General features: G+C 55.1%; 1 protein-coding gene and 1 non-coding gene across 4 annotated transcripts in view; both read right to left on the bottom strand.

The window, feature by feature from the left end:
• Positions 1-3,267: 3,267 nt before the first annotated feature.
• Positions 3,268-3,413, bottom strand: LOC116902550. Its single transcript, XR_004388151.1, has one exon. It is a non-coding gene; the product is annotated as a small nucleolar RNA SNORA48 (small nucleolar RNA).
• An 8,368-nt stretch (positions 3,414-11,781) lies between these two features.
• Lmx1b (LIM homeobox transcription factor 1 beta) overlaps positions 11,782-20,080 on the bottom strand; it is a 78,152-nt gene continuing 69,853 nt past the window's right edge. The window contains exons 3-8 of one of the 3 annotated variants that reach the window (XM_032901835.1): positions 17,226-17,458; positions 15,333-15,514; positions 15,065-15,142; positions 14,838-14,904; positions 13,044-13,208; positions 11,782-12,767 (exon numbers count right to left, since the gene is read on the bottom strand). In XM_032901835.1, the coding sequence (XP_032757726.1) occupies positions 12,610-12,767; positions 13,044-13,208; positions 14,838-14,904; positions 15,065-15,142; positions 15,333-15,514; positions 17,226-17,458 (883 nt within the window). In that variant the 3' untranslated portion in view covers positions 11,782-12,609. Of the gene's footprint in view, positions 12,768-13,043; positions 13,226-14,809; positions 14,905-15,064; positions 15,143-15,332; positions 15,515-17,225; positions 17,459-20,080 lie in introns of all 3 variants that reach the window. The other 2 variants (XM_032901837.1, XM_032901838.1) reach the window with 2 other exon arrangements.

Raw genomic sequence — 20,080 nt, 5'->3', positions numbered from 1 at the left:
TGGTATGTGTGTATGTGTGATGTGTGTGTCTGTGTATGTGTCATGTGCGTGAATGTGTGTGGTATGTGTGTGGAGTGTGTGTCTCTGTGTGTAGTGTGTGTGTGTGAGTGTGTGTGGTATGTGTGTCGGTGTATGTAGTGTGTGTGTCTGCGTGTATGAGTATGTGTGGTGTGTTTGTGCATGTGGTGTGGTGTGTTAGAAATAAATGAGAAAAGACAAACAGAAGAAAGTGTAACAAAAGTCACGAACGTTTCACAGGAAAGAACACTAATGGAGAATACACGTGTGTGAAGCTGCTCAAACTCAGGTGTGAGTCACTCACATTATTTAGGACAAGTCAGTTTTAAAATGTCGGAGGCTGGGTCATGATGGCTCAGCGTTGACAGTCCCTGCTGCTCCTGGGGGACCTGACTACCATTGCCAGGACCCACATCGGGTACCTCACCACCTCTGGTGACTCTACATCCAAGGATCTGACATGTTCTGGACTCTGTGGGCACCTGCACTCACAAGTGCACATGATGTGTACAATTAAAAGATAAAAATAAATAAAGAAAAATCCACTTACTTCATCAAGGCTGCCAGCCCCGGATGGTAACCCAGCAGCAGCCTTCCAGGTGGTGTGCAGGGAGGATCTGACACTCACCTGAGAACCTGTGTAGATGGGGAGACGCATTGCAGCACCAACGTCGCACAGCTAACAAGTAACCAGCCAGGCCACCGCCATTGCTGGTGGGTTTTGGGAGCCGTAAGGGTCGAGTGTAGCCAAGCATGACCCTGAACCCATCACTTATCATCCCGCTTCTGCCTCCTAAGATCAGGGTTATAGACACCTATTGCCATGTCCCGGTAAAAATGGATTCCTTCTTTAACGTCCTCTGAGGCCCAGTGACATGGCTCACTGGGTAAAGGGGTGGCTGCGTTTGATCCCTGGACCCCAGGTGGTAGAAGGACAGCCAACTCCTTCATCTCCTGAAAGCTGTCCCCTGACCTCCACAGCTGCACGGTGGCACACACAGGCACAAACAGGTGCACACAAAATAAACACGAACATGGAATATACACATGAGGAAACTGAGTGCCCGACGTGCTGGTTCGTAGCTAACGGTAGCACTCTGGAGGCTGAGGCAAGAGGCTTTTGAATTTAAGACCATCCTGGACTAAGTTGTCAGAATCTGTCTTAAACAACCAAACAAAACCAAAGAAGTATCTGGAGTCTTCTTAGTATAACATCATTTATACAAAACTCAAAACCAACTACGACTGGGTCTGCATCATTTTAAGTGATCAGGAAATTTTCTCCTCCTCCTCCTCCCCCTCCTCCTCTTCCTCCTCCCCCTCCTCCTTTCCTCTTCCTCCTCCTCTTCTTCCTCTTCTTCTTTTTTCTTCCTTTTTTCTTTTTCTTCATCTTCTCTCTTTTTTTTTTTTGTTCATAGTTTTTTTTAAATCTTTATATTAATTCTTTGTGAGTTTCACATCATACACCCCAGTCCCACTCATCTCTCTGACCTCTCATACCCACCCTTCACCCTTGCAACCTCCCCCAAAATAACACACACACACACACACACACACACACACACACACACACACACACACACACACACGGGGAGAGAGAGAGAGAGAGAGAGAGAGAGAGAGAGAATAGACATCTTATCATGGAAGCGGTGGCGTGTCACAATGTGTCCCAGTGTAGCCCTCTGTGCACTGCAGTGAGTCACTGGTGTGGTCCCAGATCTCTGGCTTCTGTGACACCATCAAGATTGGATCCTCATCGGGACTCCTCCCAGTTATCCTGTTGCTGCCCTGTGTCATGGAGATCCTGCAGCTCTGGATCAGCAGGACTGGCCCTTTCATGCACCCCAACGTTTGCAGATGATACAGATTTTAGGGCGGGCCAACTCAGAGCCCTGGACCTGGGCCTGGGGGTAGCTGAGCTGCTCAGCCCCCCCCGTCTCTCCCTTATCTGCACCGCCAAGGCTAGTTCTCCAGCGCTGCTCTGGCGAGCCCACCAATGCTGCCACAGGCAGGGTCAGCTCTCCTGCTCTCACGACCTTGGGGCCAGCTCATCTACATCCAGGCCTCCAGAGCCAGTTTCAGTGCTGCCCAGTCAAGGTGTGGGGTCCACTCTCCCGAGTGCTGCAGCCTGTGAGGGGCAGGGCCAGCTCTCCCACTCTGACACACTCAAGGCTGGCTCACCAACATCTTCGCTATCAGGGCCAGCTCCACTTGCTCCCCAGTAGAAGTGCAGGACTCTCCTGGTCTCATGACCCCAGGGCCAGCTCTCCCTGTTATTGCAGGTAGAAAGAGGGTGAGAGAGAGAGGGCATCACCCCCACACTCACACCACCTCACACCAAAAGAGTGGCAGGGCCAGTTTTCACATGCTCTTGCCCTCAGGGCTGCACCCTCGCCATCAAAGTCTGCTCTGCTCTGCTGTCCAGGTGAGGTACAGGGCCTGTTCATCCAGTGCTGCAGCTGGTGAGGGGCGGGGCTATCTCCTGACCTCATGACCTCTGTGGGCAGCTTTCCTGCCAGCCAGAGGTGGCAATGGGTGGGTAGGGGCATCACCTCTGTGGCAGGGCCACCCCATGGCAGATGAGTGGTGGGGTCAGTTCTCCCACACTCATGCTTTTGGGGCTGGTTCACCCACACCCCTCCCCAGCAGGCCAACATCCACTGTGCTGCCCGGGTGAGGCACAGGGCCCACTCTGCCTAGTGTTGCCAGCTGTGAGAGATGGCACCAACTCTTCACAGTGCCACATCCAGTAAGGGGCGGGACAGTTACACACAGCTCCTGGTCGTCCAGGGGCTGCCGTGACCAGGGACATCCCTATGTTCTCTAGTGCTGATATGAGCCATGCATGCTGACACCAACCACTGCCTCTGGGTATCCATGGCCCTCAGAGGAAGCTTGGGCTTCACCATGGCCCAGGTGGCAGGGTTCAACCCATCAGGCTTTTCCTCTCTACCCTCGGGCCTCCAATTCCATCTCTCTCCATAATGCTCTAGACACTCCACTTCTCTTTCTCTCCCTTCTGACCACCACGTACTCGCACAGTGTGGTGGCTTCTGCTGCAGGATGGCCATGTGGCTGGTAGGGCCCTGGGTGACAGCCTCCATTGGTGCCGAGTGGCACAGCAGTAAGTGGGTCTCTATGTCCTTCCTGTGCTGGGCACTAGAGGGCAGGTCTGTGGGGCATGGTGGTCCACAGGTCTCTGTCCGTCTTCCTCCTCCTGCACTGTGTCACCTGTATTTTATTTGATTTTCATGTGTCCTAGGCACAAGACAGCTTTGGCCACCGAGCCAAGCCTCAAGCTGGGATGAATAAAGGACTGTCAGTTGCTTTGCCCTTGACTGATATAAGAACATCACTACACCACCAAGGTGTTTCTTTGCCCATCGCCAGGGGTGGGGCTGGGGGTAGGGAGGTGGGGAGATGGGGGGGGTTGGGAAGTTTAAGTAGATTGTTGGTTTAGCCAGCAATATGAACAATCAAAGGCAAGTTAATGATAAACATAGCACAAGATGATGAATTTACATGCACATACACATGCACACATGCAACATGCACAAACACACATGCAACATGCACAAACACATATGCACACACACACACACGCATGCATGCATGCAGGCGAGCAAAAAATACAAACCAACAGCAACAAACCAGGGTTTGAAACATGGTAACACACACCAAATGGCCAATACGGTAGAGGAGAATTCCGACCGCATTTGACCAACCTGGATGAGTGGATTCGTGTGAAATGGCCTCGCTTTGGGACAGAGTTCATGAGTATGGCCAATGTTTATATATGGTACTGGGGGATGGAGGAGACACAGACAACTGGTGGAGAGGCAGGCACAGAGGTGATCTAAACACCCAGTGCTCTTGCTCCCCCTTCCACACAGAGAGCTGACTGAGACAAAACTGATCCTGTATAGAAAGTGAGAGGCTTACAATGGCCTCCTTTAATGTACAGGATGGGCTGGGGAGGTGACCCAGAGGCTAAAGGCACATGCTGCTCTTCCAGAGGACCTGTGTTCAGTTCTCAGCATCCAAACGGAAGCTCCCAACATCCACAGCACCAGTTCCAGGAGATCTGATGCCCTTTCTAACCCCACGTGCTCCAGGCCACGCCTCAGCAGCACACTCTGGCCTTCTCCAGCAACATCGATGACTCAGAAGCACAGGCAGGTCCCCAGGAGTCCCTACTCCTTCCTCTACCCAAATATGGTTTCTCGTAGAAGGTCCCCCCTTTTCCTGCTCCCTCTTCCCCTGTCTGATGTTCACTAATTTTGGAGGCTCTTGATTGACTCCTTGCCTTTCTGGTGGGGCAATGGGGAGATTTATCCATAAGGATGAACCCGTGTCTGACCTTCTCCCAACATGGAAGCTGCCCCGTGTTTGCAAGCCACTCTTCACAAGAAGATGCACAGCTGGTGCCTGGGGGCAGCCTGGGCTGGACTGAGACAGGGAGGGCGGGGCTCTGACCATCAGGCTTCTCTACCCACTTTCCTCCTCTGTGAACGTTCAGACATAGTGCCAGTGCCCACTGAACAGCTTAGGACAGGGTCACACCTCTCAGCCACGGCTGCATCCTCACCCTTGGTCCCCTGGGACTCTTACCTGACTCCCAGTGCCCTCCAGAGTGCTCTTCAACTCGGCATCTGGACTATAGAAGCTGCCTTGGTCCTCAGGAATGCAGAGTTGTAGAAAACGTGGGGTGCTGTCTGTCTTTCACTCTTGGCTCTGCTTGATCATGTGGGTGCCCCCAGGAACTGCCTCCCTAGCTAGCACTGTGACCTTGAAGAGGCTCCTTCGCCCCTCAGAATGTCCGTATCTTCATCTATACCATGGGCGTCTCAATGCCACACTGAATGGGACTTAAATGAGATAATACCTGGAAACTGACTCGTGAGCAGGGGAACCGTCACTACTGTTATTGCCGTGGTCACAGGCATTATTGTTCCTTGGTGTTTGGTCAGGCATATTATAAAGCAAGACATCTTCTCTTGACACAGGTTGCATAAGAAGCGCCCTCCATAGACGCAGGAGCAAGGACTCTGTTCCATACAGATGCTCATGGCCGTGAGAGCCGAGATGCAGGAACCTCTTGTAGGGATGCTGTATATGGTCCACTGTACATGCCCACCACCCATTTCTTTTTTGCTGTTTTTGGATTTTTGAGAGGGGGGGTGTCTCATTATGTAGTCCAGGATGGCTTTGAACTTACTATACAGTTCAATTGTATCTCAGAGGCACAATCTTCCTGCCTCAGGTTTCTGAGTTCTGGGATTACAGGAGTGTGACATACAACTTAAAAAAAAAAAAATCAGGGCTCCTAGCTGAAGCTGGGGAGGTGTAGCTCAATTGGTAAAGTGCTTGTGCATTGGCGTGAGGACCTGGGGTTGACCCTCCCCCCTCCACACACTCAAAGCTGGGTGTGGCGGTGTGTGCTCGTGAACCCAGCCCTGGAGAGGCAGAGACAGGTGGATCCCTGGGAGTTTCTCTCCAGGCGGCTTTTTTGCGTAATCGGGCGAGCCCCAGGGTAAAAAGAGACTCAGTCTGGAAAAAACAAGACAGCTGGGATTAGTGGTGCACACCTTAAGTCCCAGCACTCGGGAGGCAGAGGCAGGTGGAACTCTGTAAGTTGGAGGGCCAGTTGTGACTAAATAATGAGACCCTGTCACAGACAAACAAATAAAACCAACAACAAAACAAATTGGATGTGGGTAGAGAGATGGCTCAGTGGTTAAGAGCACTGACTGCTCTTCCAGAGGTCCTGAGTTCAATTCCCAGCAACCACATGGTGGCTCACAACCATCTGTAATGGGATCCAATGGCTTCTGAAGAGAGCGACAGTGTGCTCATATACATAGGATTTTTTAAAAAGTTGAATGAATAATGAGGCGTGGCCTCGGAGGTTGTCCTGTGGCCCTTGCATGCACATGCACGCACAGATGTGTGCACAGGCCAGCACTGTGTGTGTGAGCAAGGTGTGTATGTATGCAGCACGTTTTGCTTAAGTGTGCTATGCATGCAACTCGGGGCCTCTGCGTGCTTGACTGGTGCTGTCTGTCACCAAGCCACACCCCAGCTCACACTTACCGCTTTATTTGCTCTCCAGGAATGTCTGACAAAGGAACACCTCCAATTTCCATTCTTAAACACCAGTTCAAAATCTGTCCTGTACCGAATAGGGTGGCATTGGAAATTTGGGGCTTTCTATACTAGATGGAGTGTGTCCCCTAAGGATGCATGAGTGGGTACTCTGTTCCCCTGTGGCAGTGTTGGGAGGTGATGGGACCTTTAGGAAGTGTGATCTTGGGAGAAGTACTGAGGTCTTGGGGAGCACTGCCTTCCTATAGTTCTCCAGGGGCCCTGAATGGGAGGGGGTCATTGTAAGGCCAGTCTGATTTTCCAGATACTGTGATATGCCATTCTTACCGCTGGGCAGGGAATTGCCAGTGTCATACATATCATGGGCCCTGAATGCCTGGCACCCATTCTCCCCTCTGGCCATCTTCAGGACCCTAGTTGTCCCTTCTGCAAGCACAGCCCAGCTGGCTTGTCTGTGGACCATGGCCTGCCTGACTCTCAAGTGCCACCCTGTGGCCTGCTGTGTGACTGCATGTTCAGTGTAGAAATCCTCACTGGTCAGTCTTGGGGATTTAGAAGGTAGGGAAATAGAGGGAGAAGAAAGAGAGTGCCATGGTGTCCACAGAGAGCCACCAGGGTGCTCTGCCAGATCAAGGCATGGACAACACATATGCTTCATCTAGGGAACGGGCACGATTTCGTTTCTTCTTCTCTGTTCCATTTGAGAATGTAAACGTTTCTTGGTTCTATCTATACAGTAGCTCACAGTGTGCTGACCTAATTACTCTGCTATATGGAGACAGAGACATGTAAGTTGTCCCTCCTTCCCTGTCTGACCCCAGCACCACTCAAGGTCTCCATTTTTGACTCTCGGACTTCAAGGTCATTGGGGTTTGCCCTATTGTCATAACTCTTGTGGCTCCTGCTTCTTGCTTTTCCGTCTTCCCAGATGTCCCTGATGGTCTCTGTCTCGTCCATCCCACTCTGACCACTTTGGGTTGCTTCAACCCAAACATTTCCTCCTCCAGGAGGGTTTCCCTGGGGTCCCAAGCACTGAGGCAATCCCTCCCCACTTTGAGTCACTTACGCTTTTTGAGAACTGCTCATGCTTGCCCAGGAGACCTGGGAATGAATGCTCAGCTCCTCTTCCCCCAGCTCCAGCCAAGTCAAAGCTGTGACTGGGGTCAACGTCTGCCTGGGGACGCTGAGCAGCCATCAGTCTGCAGGACTGGGGCCTTGGAGGAGGGCACTCCCCCTCCCCCTCTCACCCCCTAGTCCATGTCTTCACCTGGACCCGGTGGAAGGGAGGGGTCAGGGGAGCCAGGTGACAATGAGGCAGTGGATTAGCTCAGCCCCCACCCCCACATTTTTTAGTGACAGGATTTTAGACATTGCTCTAGGCTACAGGGTTGGCAGCCCACTGCTCTTGAACATGGACGCACCCCCCCCAGCCCCCACTTCTCCCTCCACCGTTCCTCCTCCAGTTCCAGCTTGGAGCCCAGCCACCAAGGCTCTGTTTAGTCCTGCCTCCGGAGCTGTGCAGTTTGGACCACGTGACTTAGCTTCCCTGGAGTCCTGTGAGGCACGCTGAAGGTACGAGAATTCCCTACCTCCAGGTGTCTGGACTGACCTTGGACGATCTTGTCCTACGACCAGAAACAGTGGGCCTAGAAGGAGCAGCTATCACCTCCTCCCACTGGGTCTCAATGTCCCTTCTGAAGCCCGGGATCCTGCTTTTCAGGGTACAAATGAGGAAAAGGTATTTCCAAGGTCCCTTACAGAGCCAGTTACCCAGCAGAGGTTGTGGAGAGGCAGGCCCCTAGGGGGCGCTGGTGCTCACCGGCAGAGTGAGAGGTCTCGGGGTGGATCTCAGGTGGCCCTGACAACCACGGGAGCGGCTCTATTCGCTGTGTTTGGTTCCCTGGCTAACACCCATCAGTACCCCAGGGAGGAGATCCCGTGCTTGGCTTCTGGATCCTCAGGGACCAGCTGTGGTCCGTGTCACCTCATTCGGGGTCATCTCTGGCTTGCTCAGACTAAAGACTGCCCCATCTGACTTCTCCTTTTGTATACCCCAATAGCAAGAACCAGGGACCTGGATATTACCTGAACGCCTTGAGAGTCTGGACTTCTGGGGTTGGGGATTTGGCTCAGTGGTAGAGCGCTTGCCTAGCAAGCGCAAGGCCCTGGGTTCGATCCCCAGCTCCGAAAAAAAAAAAATAGAGAGTCTGGACTTCTGCTCTCCACAGGTACCTCCCTGGTCAAGACCGCTCTCACCTCTCACCTCAGAGACCCAGATGAACCTGCCCCCACTCGATTCGCCTAAGCCAATCATGTATGCTTTCTGCTCAGCAGAATCCTTCTCCTGGTCCCACCTCAGCTACCATTCTGGCCAGATTCTGCCTCCTCCAAGGTTTATAAGCCTGGACCATCCCCAGACACCCCTCTCACCTCAGCTCTCAACCCAGCTAGGTAACTTCAGATCTCAGCTGAATGGCTTCTTCCAGGAAGCCTTCCCTGATTCCACCCCCATAAGGACCAACGCTCCATTTCATCTCACCTGAACTATGTCAGGCTTTCTACATCCCTTTCTTGCTTCTCCTGGTTGACCCTCAAAGGACCCTCCATAAGCAATGGCTGCCCTAATGGAGGGATGGGTGTGTTGAGTAATTGGACAGAGGGGACTGGAGATGGATCCCTGAGAAGGATGGGATGGCCAGGGCTGAGGCCAGGAGGGAAGGAGAAGGGGTTGATTATGAGGCGGAATTGGGCAAGACCTAAACCCCGTGTCAATGACTTCTTGTCCTCTAGTGTCACAGGCAGCTCCCTCTCAGGCCCATCCCCCATCCCCAAGGAGAGGCCACACAGGAGTGTACAGGTTCTTTATTTACAAATATACCAACATCTCGTCTTTTTTTTTTTTTTTCCTCGCTGTTTCCATTTTCTGCTTTTGTGGGAAGAGGCAGAAGGTGAGTGGAAGGCGGGGGTGGTGATGTGGAAACGCTAATAAATAATTTAACAATGACAAGTTATTAAATAAAATGTGTGTGGGGATGGCGGGCGGGCAGTCTGTACAAGGTAAACGGAAAGAATACGATGGGTGGCCTGGCCCCAGCCCAAGCTGCAAAAATCCCCCTCTAAGTGGGACCCAGTGACCATTGGCCATTGCCCCTGTCAAGGGCCACATGTTGAAGGGTCCTTCCTGCTTCCCTGCTCCCAGGCCACGTGTGAGCCTCCTTGTGTCGGGTGTGAGTGTGTGTGCACATACGTGAGTGTGCTGCCCCTTCCACACAGTGGTCAGCCCTGGGCTGCAGCGTCCCCCTGGTCCTAGGGGTGCCCAGAGCTCTGAGTCCATCTTCCCCCGCTGAGCAGGGGGGACATCCAGACAGACCAGGAGGTGGTCTCACTTCAAAGGGATGTCCCTAAAGGAGAGATTGCCCTCAGCTGGGCTTCATGGGAGGGCAGTTCCTCTATGTCCACACCCCATCCCCCCAGGAAGCCTCCATGACAGCAGGCTACCTTTGCCACTGCTTGGTCTGACTCTCACACCTGGTGCAGTATCTGTGTGTGGCCCCCTCTGCGTCTCTGAGGACAGCAGAGTGTGGGAAGCCTCATGGAATGAATCCACAGATAGGACCCTTGCTGGGACAAAGCTCAGGTTCTTGTCACTCCTCTGTGACACCTGGACAGGTTCCTTCCTCTCGGACTGAGCCTCAACATGCCACACCCATAGCCAGGAGGTGGGACTTGATTTTTCTCTGAAACCCCTACCCATCTCTCAATTTCTACCTCATACTCCCACATCCTTCTGCTCCTCCCACCCCCCCAGCCCTACACCACTTCTTACAACCTCAGCTCTGAAACCTGTCTGTGCTAACAAGGTCTGGGCAGGGCTGGATCGAAGGCTGTCTCTTCCCACAGGACAGAAGCCCTCGTCCCTGCAGCAGGTCAGGGCTGGCATGTTGTCTCAGCAGGGCAGCAGGCCACAGCCATGGTGAAAGAATCCTGAGAATGGCTGCCCGGGCATCTCCTCTGTGATGGCTGGGGTCCCTCCTCTAGCAACTTAGAAGTGTCCTGATGATGTCTTCTAGCTGGGGACACCAGCATGGGGACAGCAGAGGCCAAGGGCTGGACTTGGGGTTTGGAGACCCCAAAAGAGGAAGGGAGGACCCCTGGGACCAACAGGTGTGGATAGAACACATTGGTCCCTGGTGGGGGTAGGGGTGGCGGCATTCGTGCGACAGAGATGGGGACAGACCTACTGTCCTCTCCTCAGCTGCAGCTCTGCCACTTTGTTGCTGTAAAGCCTTGAGCTCCTGTCTCTGATTTCTCAACAGCCACACAGCCTATTGGTATTGCGTCTTCCAACTTACAAAGTGGGTAAGAGCAGACCGGGTCTCCTGGGAGCTCATATCTGTCTACCCTGCGTCTCCCTCGAGTGTGCCCTGTACGGTTCAGCCAGGGCACACACAGGGGTCTGTGCCAGAAGAAGAAAGGGTGCATCCCAGGAGAGCAGCTGGCTCAGGACCACGACTTCAGCATGGAGATTAGTGATGTCCCTTTTATAAAACGAGGGACACAGTGGGGCTGTGCTGGCTGCCCTCCCTGCTGACTCCATATCGTGACATCTGGGTGGGGTTAAGGGGTCTGAGGTCTCCAGAGACAGGAAATAAGCCCACATAGCTTAACTTGCCAGGCACAAGGGCCCAAAGTGGTGACAGAGAGATCCTCATCCCTACTGCCCACGGCTAGAGCTCAGCCTACATCAGGATGGGTGGGCGGGTGAGGGGTGGTTAAGATTCTGCATTAAATGGATGGCAGCATCTCCCGGGCATCTGGCCATGGACACAGTGCCTGCCAGAGGCCAGTAAGGGGCGGGGGCGTTGCCAAGGAAAGACCCATCATGGCTTCAGCTTTGGGCAAGAAAAGTCTGGAGACTGGGGGCTGGGGTGACAGTGAGGGTGAAATGCTGGTGGGCTCTATACTGTGTGAGGTTGCCGCAGGGAGGGGGCCCACAGGGCTGACCTTACCCAGCTGAGGCAGATGGAGGGGATACAGTGGCTTCAGAGCAATGCCCCAAGCTGACTGAGTCAACCAAAGGAAAGGCAACCAGGTACAAGCCATGGTCTTCCATGGGCTCTAAGCAATCGGCCTCCCACCCACACAGACTGAGGGAGCTGTAGCTTGTCACTGTGCCTATGTGAGGCCCGGGGGACGGGCGGGCGTCATTATAGAACAAGGGTGGGGCTCCAAAGTCATGAGACATAAGTCACATCAGCAGAGCTAAGGTACCAAAAGCGGAGGAGGTGCTGGGCCTGTTCAGCGTGAGCTGGCTAATGTCAAGAGGGAAGTTGGTTACAGCTGTCCCACCCTAGCAGAGCAGGCAGGAGCCCTGCCAATCAATACACAGCCTCGGCGTACACACAAGAGGAGACTGGGGGTCAGGGGAGCCCGCAAGAAGGGCAGCTGGCCTGGGCTTCTATTGCTGGCCCTGTGTAAGGAGAAGGACCAGAGGGAATATGTATCAGATGGTGTCAAGAGGCAGACTCTTGAGGTCCTTTCCATCTGGAGTGTCTGCTGTGGCCTGGGACCTGGGAGATCTGTGACTACCCTCCTGCCCTGGCAGTCATGACCTGTACAGTCAGAGCCTGGGACCCACCTAGGTCCCCCTGCCTCCCCCAGGCCTCCCTTCCCTCCTCCCTCTCCAATTGCTCTCAGAGGTAGGCCCTGCCCACTGACCTCGCTCTGCTTCCTGGAAGGAATGGCAACCTCTTCCACTGCGTGTGCCCGTGCACCCAGGTGTACATGCATGCTTGCACAGGCGTGCCTTCAGGTGTGTGTGGCTTTACGTGTGCATCTCTGTCCCTCTGGGTCTCTCTGGGCTCTGTCCACATCCCTCCTCTTGTGGAGACTCCTAGTTCAGGCAGGGCCAAAGAGCCTGCCACACCTGCATGGGCCCTCCTCTCCCGTGCTCCAGCTTAGAGCTGGAAACAGTGACCCTGGGCCTCCTAGGACCCAGAAACCATCCCCTGCGCTGACCAGAAGGGGAAGTGGTCTCCAGCGCAGGACACCCGTATAACTGTTTCTCAGGTACCAGGCACTGTCCCAGGGCTGGCCTTGCAGGGACAATGGAGGTTGGCTGAAAACAGAATGTTTAAAAAAACAACGAAAGAACAAATTTAAGCTTCCCCAAAAAAGAGTTGGGGACGGGGAAGGTAGTGATGAAGTCACAGGGCTGGGAGGCAAGTGGCTGTCCAAGAGCTCTGGGTCCCCAGGGGTCACAAGGTCTCTGTGGGCAGGACACAGTCCCTGCCCAGGCTGCACCCATCTGCCTTGTCTGGCTGTGCCCAGCGGGCACTTGAGCCAGGTCTGGCTGGCCGAGGGGAGGGCACCGTATGGCTGTCTGTAGAGTCTGAGCGGGTGGCGGGCTGGGGGGCCGGCTGGCTGCAGAGGCCTGTGGTCCCACCCTAGGCCCAGGCCCAAGCGTCCACGCGGCCCAGCTGGCTCTCAGGAGGCAAAGTAGGAGCTCTGCATGGAGTAGAGCCGGTCGATGGGGTTCCCCACACGGGCCTGCAGGGAGCCCACGTCGGAAGAGCCGAGGAAGCAGTCGCTGAGGCTGGTGAGGGAGGTATCACTATCGATATCGTGGAAAATGGAGTCATTCCCTGTAGGATGCAGAAGGGACGTCAGGAGCTGGGTGTGGGCCAGGGCTCCAGGGGGTCCTGGCAGCCCTGCAGGCTCTGTGGCCAGGGGTTGTGGGCAGGCCAGCTGGCTAGAGCTAGGCCCTTCCCGTCAGGGGGAGGCTTGCTGGCAGCGCTGGATGGACTGCCCTGGGCCCTGGGCCCTTGGTTCTGGGCAGCAAGGACTGTCATAGCCTCTGTCTGCCTGGCTAGGCAGGGACAGAGGGCAATGCTGGGGCAGATGGGGGTGGGGCGGCTTACCATAGGGGTTCATGTGGTCACCTGGCATTTGGGGCGGCGTGAGGCCCTGCTGGAAGGGGTCGCTGCTTCCGTAGGGGCTCTGCTCCATGGCCACGATCTGCTGCTGCGGAGGGGCCAGCGGCGTGTAGGAGGCCATCATGCCCTCCATGCGGCTTGACAGAACCTCTGAGGACAGTGAATGTCTTCACCAACCGGTCCTGTCTTACCCTGTTCTGGTAGTCCCTGCAGATGCTCCCCCCGGGGCCCCTATGGCTCCCCTCCCAGACACGACTTCCATCTTCTCGCTCCAGGTTTTCCTGTGCTCTGCCTCTGCTCTCGACATTTCTTCCCCGGAGACTTCCCATTTGCTCTCTCTTCCACCTGCTCCATCTGTAAGGGCTGTGCTACAGAGGTGGCGGGCTGTGCTGGCAGGAGCTGTGTTCCACAGCTCACCATGTGGGAGCGCTAAGATAGAACCCAAGTCCAGGAGGGCTTCCTGGAGGAAAAGCCCTTATCCCAACAGGACCTGAAGAACCGGCAGGAAGGGGAGGGGATGGTCTTCCAGGTGAGACTGGAAAGTCCAGCAGCTGCCTCCAGGCCATCGGGGAGTGAGGGGGGTCAACAGGGACAAACGGTCACAGGATGGATGGGAGGCAATGGGATGTGTTAGGATTCCCTCTGGGGCTGTCTGAAGAAGGAAGGCACTGTGGAGAAATGTTGGGTGCACGGCAGAGCACAGAGGCTTGGTTTGTTTGGGGGCAGAAGAAATGGGGGAGGTCCTGGGGACCCTGTCAAGGTCTCTGTAAGGAAAGGCAAAACGAGTAAGGGACAACCACTCCCCAGATGATGACAGAACGTAGGGAAAGGCAGGAGTCAGAGGGGTCATGGGCAGTGCGGTGGCACCAAATGGGCTCTGGTGAACAGGGAGGATTCCTGGTGGCATCCATGAGGGAGCCGGGGACACTAGAGAATAAGGCATGTTTTTCTCCAAGAACAAATACAGGCTGCCTGCGGTCTGGAGGCAGAAGACTGTGGCCCCAGGAGGGCCTTTAAGGGAAAACAAGAAATACAGGGGCTTTGGAACATTGTCAGAAGATCTCCAAGTCCAGGCTGGGATGCTGGCCTGGCTCCAACCTTAAGTGGCAGAGCTGTCTGTAGATGCCACACCTTCCTGGGGGTCTCCCACTACCTCTTCACTAATAGTCTCTGGAGCTCTCTGCACCCCCCTCTACCATGTCCCTATCAAAGGGGCTTTGACTCTATCAAAGTCTCCATTTCCCTGTGTAGCCTAGGAGACCAGCCCTGCCCCGAGATGTTGGTGCTGAAACAGATTTCTGAGCGAAGTCCAGCTTTGGGGAGCGTGGCTTATGCTCAATGGACTGGCCCTTACTACTAGTGTCAGTCCCACCCCCAGGCTTCCCCATACCTCCCAGCTTCTTTGAGTGGCAGGCAGCCCCCCCAGTTCAAGCTTCCCATACCTCCCAGCTTCTGAGGTGCTTTCACAGAATGAGTGAGCAGCCAGTATACATCACCGCTAACAGTGTGGTTGGAGCCCTATACACAGGGCAGCTCTGCCCCTTGGTTGTGGTGTGTCCCCAGAGGTCATTTGAATGTCCCAACCCTCAGTTTCCTCATGAGGCATGCCTGACCGCCCTGTCCTGGTGGGAGCCCATGAGCTGAGTAAGACGGGGTGGGTAGGATGTGGGGGGAAAGAGCTTGGCCAGGCCGAGCAAAGGGGCCAGCGGCGACTTTCACAGTACGCACCCTGACATCTCTTCCACTACAACCTCTGCTCCCCATGTCCCTGAGGCTCACCTTGGCCCAGCCGCTGGGAGTTCTGCTGTTCTTGCTGTTGCTGGTGCCTCCGGGCCAGCTTCTTCATCTGCAGAGGGACAGTCCGGGCGCCCAGTCAGTTTCAGTCCAAATGCAAGGCCTGCTCTCTGCCTCCTCACCCCATCTGGAACCTCCCCCCACCCCCTCTCTCTTACTCTCCCCATCTCCCAGGTCTGCCCTGGAGCACTGGATTAGCAGTGACCTCTCACCTTTGCTCTTTGGTTCTGAAACCAGACCTGGACCACACGCACACTGAGGCCTGTCTCTGCGGCTAGTGTCTCTCGGACCTGACCCGGGGGAAGAGAGAGACAAGTCAAGTCTGTGTCGGTGGCAGCTGGAAGGCGGCAATGGGGTTGAGCGGTGAGAGGGGCACTCCTACCCCCCAACCCCAGTGATGGAAGTAGGTCGTGGAGGAACGGGTCCTCAATAAGCAAAAGAGGGGCGTTGGCCCCAGACCCTCCACCCAGAACTCCTCACCTTCCGACAGGGCTTGGAGGAGACCTCAAACGAAGCCTTGAAAGCTCTTCGCTGCTGTGTGGTGAGGATGGTCCGGGGCCGTTTGGGCCTTCTCGGGTCCTTCCCGTCATCCCCACTGCCCTTATTCTGGCTGCCCTGCCCTTTGGCTGGCTTCATGTCTCCATCTTCATCCTCACTCTTCACTGTGAAAGACACAAGCCAACCAGTCAGCGGGAGCTTACCTGTAGCTGAGACTTCCCTCACCCTCTGCTGATAATTACAGCTCCCTAATGACCGCAGGATAAATGGAGCCTTCCCTAGGCCCATAGAGCTTCCTTGCCATGTTCCCTGACCCCAGCAAACACTCATTTCCCTGGGCTGGTCTAATGCTGCTGACACACAGGTTCCTGTATAACACACACACACACACACACACACACACACACACACACACACACACACGCTCAGGTGCTCACAGGTTCAGGGAGCCCATGACTCAGTACCCAGGTCCACATGCATGGCTGTGACAAGGCTCGGGTTGAGGGGTGGGAGGGACACTTCAACCCCTGGTGATAGCAGTGGGTTGGGGAGGAGCACCAGACCCACCATAAGCAGAAGAGGCACACACTAGAGCGTGTGCAGCGTTCCGGCGCTCGCACACAAGGGCAGATGTGCTCTTGTGTGACTCTGAAGGCCAGCAGCCTCCCGCAACAGGTAATATGATGGCTATGGCCCAGACTGGCCCTGGGCTTCCCTGCCTCATCTAATTTGAAAGCCACCTTCTCCTGCTGGCCACTGAGGGTCCATGTGTCATGCTACCTGGGGACCAGGGTGAAAAAGAGAGGAATGGCTGGGGCCTTTTTTCTTGAGGCCTCCAGGGACTAACAACTGGCAAAGACAGAAGGACCAGACATCCTCACAGGAGGACTTAGGACCAGGACATGCAGGCACGGGTGCCCGCACCTGAATCTGCTACGTAGAGACATTTACTACTGCAGACTCACAGCGGCCTACACCCAGAGGCAGGGACACTCACATTCCAAGACACATGTGGCGTGAAGAAGCATGTGTGCACATCAGTCAGCAACATACACAGCACTTCTATGACCCCAGGGTTTCGGGCCTTAGAGACCTAGGTACATGGCCAAGTTTCCCAACAAGCATGAGCTCTGACACCCCTCACTGGAACTTGTCCCCTCCCGAGTCTTACTTTCTTTGGAGGTTAGCCCTGTGGAGAGCTGTGACTTTACAATGTCTGTAAGCTGGGCCAGTGGCCTTCCATTCCATGAGAGTGCAGGTGGCCACAGGGACACTATCACAGGGTCTAACCCAGGGATGGCCAACAGCAGATACACAAGGACTCTGTCACACTGAAGCCCAAACACTGGGGCCCTGGAAACTGCAGACACTCCCAACATGAGCAGAGGATATGTGTGTGGGTCTAGGGTACCTCAAAGGGCAGACCGGTCATCTTGACATGTTCCCTGCCCAAGACTCAGGAGTGACAAGGAATCCCCCTTCAGGATTTTGCTAGAGAACAAGCGTATGCATGAGTATAGCACATGTGAGTGTGTATAAAATCATGCATGTGCAGCCCATGAGTGTGCTGGTCAGGTGTGGCAGTATGAAGAATATACATATATGTGTGTGCTCATAGGAAGAGCTTTGCATGTTTGGATGTGTAAGCACATGTCCTCACGTATGGGCACACGAGGTGGTGTCTTTGTGGCACTGGGTATATGTGTGGTACACAGATGTGTGTACCTCAGGACTGGCATCCAGATAAGTGATAGGGTGGAGGTGGCACATTGGTGCTGGCTGGATGTGCATGGACGTGCAGGTCTGTGGACCTCAGAAGCCCTGCTCCAGCGTTCCCCTGAGCCATGACCTGCAGCTGTCCCAGCCCAGGCTCACCAGAGTCAGACTCGTCCGGGCTCACGGAGCTGAGGAGGTCTTTCTCCTTCTCGTAGTCACCCTTGCACAGCAGCTGGCCTTCCTTGAGCACGAACTCATCGCCCTTCCGCAGCTGCCGCTCACACACACAGCAGCAGAAACAGCCCAGGTGGTACACACACTCGAGCGCCCGCATGACGAACTCGGTCGGTGCGATCTTCTCCATGCAGCCGCTGCACTTTGCCGCGAAGAGCCTGCGGGGGCACAGAGGAGGCACGGGCTGGGCTAAAGGGGTTCACCCAGGACACCTCCCTCTGCCACCCTGATGGGCGTGGGGAGAGGGATGCGCCCTCCTCTCCTGCATGTCCCAAGGGGAGCCAGGGTGGGCATGAGGTGACTCTCTTGGGTGGTCAGCTCTGCTTCTGCATCTCCCTGCTCAGGCATGGGAGCCACTAGAGGGCAGTGTGCAGGGTCAGCCTCACACCCTGACCACCAGCCTCCTTCCCACCCATAGCCAAACAATTCTAACTTTGCTCTGCCCTCCAGCCTGGGCCCTTTTCCCCCTCCCTGGGTCCCCGGATCCTCAAACCCTTCAACCCTCTCGCCCTGTGCGAGACACAGGACACAGAAAGCCTTTTCTAGAATGCAGGTTGATCTTGTTCTTTCCTGCCCCATACTCAGCCACAGTTCCCCAGTGCGCATAAACATCCCATCTCACCGCCTCCTGCTTCCCAGCTGTGATCTCTCAAACAGCCACAGTGTCTCCAGGGCACCCTCACAGTGGCCTCCGGACACGTTCTGTCCCTGCCTCTTGGCTTGGTGCCACCTTCTTGTCCCTTCATTTCAGCCTAGGCATGGCTGGCTGAAACATAGGTAGCTGCTGCACTCAGCGTGCGACGCGCCCGTGCGTGTCACCTGGTCCTGCAATGGCCCTTGAGACCAGACAGACCTGGCCCCATTTTAGGGATGAGGAAGTGAAAGTGCAGGTATAAGTTTGTGCTCAGAGCGTGTTCGATGCAGCAAACAGTTCCCAGTGGGGGCTGATCCAGGCTCTCATCGCGGCTGACTTTGTCCCATCCGAGGAGCCAGCCGGGACAGTCTCTGTGCCCTGGCTGGCTTGCCCTGCAGGGTCCTGCTGTTCTGCTGACCGCTCCTGCCCACACCCTACACCCTGTCACATGCCTGCTCTGTGGGAACTCAGCTTCAACAACACTTTGATGGAAAAATTTATGAAGAATCAAATTATTGCTGCTGGGAGGGAATTAAAACCATTTTTCATTCCCTGCATCCCCGGGCCACGTCTGCGGGCGCCACCTTGGGAGCGCTGCGCATCCCATCCCTCTTTATGGCCCGCCATCACGGGCACAGATTACAGCTGCAATTCTCTGCTAATCGGTTCTGGAGCAGGGACAGCCGTAAAAGCCAGGCTCACACCCTGCCTCCTTTGCTGGGGCTGCTATCAGCACCGCCCACCACAAAATGCTGTTTCACAGTGGACAGGGATTCCTCGGGTTCTGATTACTGCCCTAGCGCTGGCCAGAGCACTCGGTGTGGGGGCAAGCCCAGTACCCACCTCTATTCGGTCTGGCAGACTCCTATTCAACCTGCAACACCCAAGTCCAACACCACCTCCTCCGGGAAGCCTTCCAAGAGGCTTTTTTGATGATGCTGTGGTCTAGGGGAGGTGACTTCCCCTACCTTACCTCTGAGCTTCCTCATTGCCTCAGGTTGCTCTGTTGCAAAATGAGGAAGCCAGAGGACTTTCCTGAGGATTTGATGACACTGAACATGTGGATCAGCAAGAAGTCACCATGCAGTTCTCCAAGGGGTCCCAACTCTAGTGGGGATACCTCCAGGCACGTTATGGCTCCTAGTTCTCAGGGGGACTCTGTGTGGGTTTGTGGTTGGGTGTGCAAAGTCTTGATATGAAGGTCAAACCAGGTGCTTGAGGCAAGTGGGTACCCTCTAGGCCCATGCCAGCTTGTGGCTTTGCAAGAAAGGTACAGGCCGGGTGGTTTTATTCAGGGAGGTCCAACCTGCCCCATCGGCAACCTTAGGTAGGCAGAGGCTCCTGGGAACTTGGCTGGCCATGGATCCCTATGCAGCGTCAGATGCCTGCCCCTCACTGCTGCTCTACGACGGACCGAGGTGCCCAGTAAGGGCTACAGGGGTCTAAACAGATGGGCACCGGCCAGGCCCCAGGCCAGAGTCAGCACATTGCGTGGGGCTCCAAGATGCAAGGGCTCCCTAGGCTGCAGGAGGAAGCAAACCGGGTGTGTGTTGGGGGTGACCTGCATTCAGTGACTGCCACAAAGCTGGTGCTCCTGCATTCAACAGCCGCACTAATGCCTTGGCAGCAGGGGGTGGATTGCGACTTTCTCCATGCTCATCAACACAATCTATTATTAATACCCCTCCAAAGGCTCCAGCAGCCATTTCCAGGCAGCACAGCCACTCGGGGTGTCATCTGTTATCTAGATTGCAAGAGCCTGGGAAATAAAACAAACGGCGTGCACTTTATAAACCGAATGTGCCATCCGTTCGGTCTCCAAGCATCTCTCCGCCCAATAAAACATCGGGGGGCACGCATGAAATACTCACTCCCAATTATGGGGCAGGCTTTGTCTGCCATTCAGGGACAGAGTGAGAGCTACTCGCGGGTGCATGTGCATGTGTGTAAGTGTGGGTTCCCTCCTCTCTCCAAATCCCCTGCTCTCCCTCAGTCACCATGGGCACAGGGCTGGAAACAGAAGCCGCAGAGAGCCAAGGAGGAGAAGCAGGTCAGCCGCAGGGAGGGTACCGCCATCGTGCAAGCTTGGAAGCTTCATAGGCAGCGTCTCTCTCCCACCCTCAGCTTGCTTTGTGTGTAACAGGCT

This window comes from Rattus rattus, chromosome 5 (assembly GCF_011064425.1).
Source record: "Rattus rattus isolate New Zealand chromosome 5, Rrattus_CSIRO_v1, whole genome shotgun sequence".
NCBI classification, from domain to species: Eukaryota; Metazoa; Chordata; class Mammalia; order Rodentia; family Muridae; genus Rattus; species Rattus rattus.
The sequence above is the reverse complement of the archived record's forward strand: the minus strand, read 5'-3'. Positions and strand labels throughout refer to the sequence as shown.